Raw genomic sequence first — 4424 nt, forward strand, 5'->3', positions numbered from 1 at the left:
CAGATAAAATTCTCTAGTTGTTTTAATCATATTTGATTTAGTAATTATTTAATGAGAGTGCTAGTTTAACGAGAAAGTTAAAATACTAGTTGATTCTTATGGAACAAAGAAATCTTAGCCTATATGAATGGATAGGTTAGACATAAATATACATAAGAATAAGAGAACAAATCTCTCTCGCTCTCTCTACAAGGAGCTTCGTCCTTAGATCATGGATTAATCTGCACATAGAAACAATGTGACTAGCAATACATATTCGTGGTTTGAGTGCTTCCGATGTCTATTCAATATTAATCTACGGTTTAAAGGTAACCCAAAGAATCCATGTTTGTATATGTATGATTAATTGAGTAGAAATCATTGATATCTATCTACCAAAATGATAATAATGATAAGTGTTTTGCCATTTTATTTATTTTTTTTTTTTTTTGCAATCAAAGCATACAAACTTGCTTCTTGTATGTAAATTATAATTAAGGTTGGAGTAATTAAGTAGAAAGAGTGGGATTTTGTTTATTTAAGTAAAATTTAGCAATAATTGTATAGATTGGTGTGAAGAAGTGGATAGATTGGTGTTTATGTTTAGTTAGTGAAAAGAGGTACAGTTGGTTTAGTGATGAATGGAAGCGCTGCTTTAATGAGGGTCGGTCTCATATTAAATGCCTCTACCAACATCCACCTGTTCCCATTTAATGGATAATATTCACTCAACCAGAAGAAAACTAACTGTGTTCATTTTGCCGACTGTCTGCGCATGAAATTCACATTCACTTGGTCAAATCTCACATCTTCCTCGTTCATCATCTTATTCTCATGCTTCCTTCCTTATATACACTGATCATAAAATTGATTTGAATTGAGATGGAGATGGAGATGGAGATTGAGTCGAGTAATAAACCAGGGTTGAGTCCTCTAAGCGAGACACTTTGGCGAGAAAAGACAAACACAGAATTAGTAGGAGATGTATCGGCTAGACTTACATGGAAAGATTTAACTGTAATGGTCACTCTTAGCAATGGAGAGACACAGAAAGTTTTGGAAGGACTCACTGGTTATGCTGAACCTGCAACTATTACTGCACTTATGGGTCCTTCTGGTTCTGGCAAATCTACTCTTCTTGATGCTCTCTCTAGTCGCCTTGCTGCTAATGCTTTCCTTTCTGGTTCCATTCTTCTTAATGGTCGCAAAACCAAACTCTCTTTCGGGACTGCTGTAAGTTTTTAACTCTTTACATTTTCACTTCAACTAATAATTACTATTACTAACCATCTTCTGCTGCTATCTTTAGGCCTATGTCACACAAGACGATAACTTGATCGGAACTCTAACGGTCAGGGAAACAATCTCCTATTCAGCTCGCCTCCGCCTCCCTGACAAGATGCCCTGGTCCGAGAAACGAGCTTTGGTTGAGAGCACAATTATAGAGATGGGTCTCCAAGATTGTGCAGACACAGTTATTGGAAATTGGCATTTACGTGGCATTAGTGGAGGCGAAAAGAGAAGAGTTAGCATTGCTCTTGAAATCCTTATGAGGCCTAGATTGCTATTCCTTGATGAACCAACTAGCGGGCTTGACAGGTACCTTCCGGCCCGGCTCGAATCTCAATTACCCTATCTAGTATAGTATATGCTTATGTGTCTGAATATTTCCTGTGTGGCAGTGCTTCGGCTTTCTTCGTAACTCAGACGTTACGAGGCCTATCGAGAGATGGAAGGACTGTGATTGCTTCAATTCATCAACCCAGTAGTGAAGTTTTCGAGCTTTTTGATAGATTGTACTTGCTTTCTGGAGGCAAAACTGTCTATTTTGGACAGGCTTCAGATGCATATGAGGTAAGAAATTACACTTGTTCTTTCACATACAATACAAATTGGATTCTAATTCTTATTCCATGTTAACAGTTCTTTGCACAAGCTGGCTTTCCCTGTCCTGCTCTGAGGAACCCTTCTGATCATTTCCTCAGATGCATCAATTCGGACTTCGACAAAGTAAAAGCTACTCTGAAAGGGTCCATGAAACTCCGGGTACGCCTCTTCTCTTCTCTTCTCTTTGACAAAGAAGAATTGCAATTGTTCTCATTTATTTGGTTTGATTAATCAGTTTGAGTCGAGTGATGATCCTCTCGATAAGATAACGACTGCTGAAGCCATAAGAACGCTTGTGGACTACTATCGTAGCTCTCAGTACAATTATGCTGCAAGAGAAAAGGTTGAGGAGATATCCAAATTTGTAAGTTGTTACTGCATTCCATTAGTTTAGTTTAGTTTAGTAGGTGTTTAAGCAAGTCACGTATTGAGTAGCAAAGTTTTTGAATGTGTTACAGAAAGGAACTGTGCTAGATGCAGGTGGAAGTCAAGCTAGTTTCTTGATGCAGGCCTTTACTCTAACTAAACGTTCATTCATCAATATGTCAAGAGATTTCGGATACTATTGGCTGAGGCTTGTGATTTATGTATTGGTTACAATCTGCATCGGGACTATCTACTTGAATATTGGGACAGGATACAATTCAATCTTGGTACTACTCTTTCTTTCTTCTTCGATGATAATTAAAGCCTTCTGTTCTGACTGATTGTGAATTTCGAATATTTGTTGTGTAACAGGCCAGGGGTTCTTGCGCCTCCTTTGTGTTCGGTTTTGTAACATTTATGTCTATTGGGGGCTTCCCTTCTTTTGTAGAAGATATGAAGGTTAGTATGTATATATAGAATTAATTAATTGTCTTGATTTTAAAGAGGGGCAATTTTTTTTTTTTTTTTTTTTTTTTAATAGGTTTTCCAGAGAGAAAGGCTGAATGGACACTATGGTGTGAGTGCTTTTGTTATTAGCAACACAATCTCAGCAATGCCATTCTTGATAGGCATCACAGTTATCTCCGGAACTATTTGTTACTTCATGGTCCGCCTTCACCCTGGTTTTGAACATTATTTGTTCTTCGTATTGTGCCTTTACGCGAGTGTCACCGTCGTTGAGAGCTTGATGATGGCCATAGCCAGCATTGTTCCCAACTTCCTCATGGGCATCATTATTGGAGCTGGAATTCAGGTTTTAATTTGCATCTTTCTTTCTTACATGAGATCATTTTATGTGAACATTAATTAATTATTAATATTGTTGCCAGGGAATTTTCATGCTTGTATCCGGGTACTTTAGGCTTCCAAACGACATACCAAAGCCTGTTTGGCGTTATCCGATGTCATACATTAGCTTCCACTTCTGGGCGTTACAGGTATGTATGTATATTATGATGATTCCATTCCAAGTTGTATAATGTCTTTTGTGAAGTTAATGAGTGAGACATGTTTGTATTGGTGACAGGGACAATACCAGAACGACTTGAAAGGGTTGTTGTTCGACAACAATACACCAAGCCGTCTACCTAAGATACCGGGAGAATACATCCTGGAATACATATTTCAGATCAATGTGCACCGGTCGAAATGGGTGGATCTTAGTGTAATCTTCAGCATGATCGTGGTGTACCGGATAATATTTTTCGTGATGATTAAGGTGAGTGAAGATGTGACTCCATGGATAAGAGGTTATGTAGCAAGAAGAAGAATACAGCACAAGAATGGAACACAGAACACAACAGTAGCACCGGACGGTCTCACCCAGTCCCCGTCCTTGAGGGCCTACGTGGCAACCCGAAGAAGGTAGAACTCTGTTTTTCTCATTCATACTATGTTGGAAGTTGTTATCCATTTATTTTTGTTTTTGTTTTTGTGTACTCTATCTATTAAAAAGATGATTATTTTATGAAATTGCAATTAAATAATGCTCTAAAATTGTTTGATATCTTTTTAAAAAGAAACAAAATTGTTGGAAATAGGAAAATGGAGAAAGATTCTTTATGAGGTTGGGTTATGATGATGTAAAGAAGAATGATATGAATTGAATTATCCGTTATAAATCATGACTCTTATACCAGAAGAATTTAGAAAGAGAACATGATATAAGTGTTGCATATAGGGGCTCCAGCAAAACATTGTTGAACATGTCCCTCTGTTCCACGCTACAGTTCCTATACACAAACACCGAATCTCCAATGTCAAAATCTCTATCAGTCCTTCATGTTGCTTCATACCTCAACAATTGATATTTCATTACTTGTAAAGCTAGTGTTCTGTCCAATGGCGGAGCCAGGATTTAAGATTAAGTGGGCTAATTTTAGTTCAAACGTTGTAAAAAAAAAAAATCTCCATATACATATAAAATTTAATTCAATTCAAAATAATAAAAGAATTAATTCTATTGCAAAATAATAAAAAGTAATTTTTATAGATAAAATACCGATAAATATATAATTATTTTTTAAAATAGATGAGCTATCGACAACATATGATTTACTGATAGTTGGCAATAGTGTTTTCCCAAACCGAATATTCTGATAATTTCTAAATTTATACCACAATTTAGTAAT

At 36.6% G+C, this 4424-nt stretch overlaps 1 protein-coding gene across 1 annotated transcript; it reads left to right on the forward strand.

Annotated features, from left to right (window-relative positions):
* Positions 1-695: 695 nt before the first annotated feature.
* LOC136232704 (ABC transporter G family member 11) lies at positions 696-3855 on the forward strand. Its single transcript, XM_066022069.1, has 10 exons — positions 696-1212; positions 1289-1578; positions 1662-1833; positions 1903-2025; positions 2102-2230; positions 2325-2519; positions 2605-2691; positions 2774-3046; positions 3123-3230; positions 3320-3855. Exons 1-10 carry the CDS (start codon positions 862-864, stop codon positions 3659-3661), a joined length of 2070 nt encoding a protein of 689 aa, XP_065878141.1. The 5' UTR covers positions 696-861; the 3' UTR covers positions 3662-3855.
* The last annotated feature ends 569 nt before the right edge of the window (positions 3856-4424 follow it).

Source organism: Euphorbia lathyris, chromosome 6, assembly GCF_963576675.1.
Source record: "Euphorbia lathyris chromosome 6, ddEupLath1.1, whole genome shotgun sequence".
In the NCBI taxonomy this organism is placed as follows: domain Eukaryota; kingdom Viridiplantae; phylum Streptophyta; class Magnoliopsida; order Malpighiales; family Euphorbiaceae; genus Euphorbia; species Euphorbia lathyris.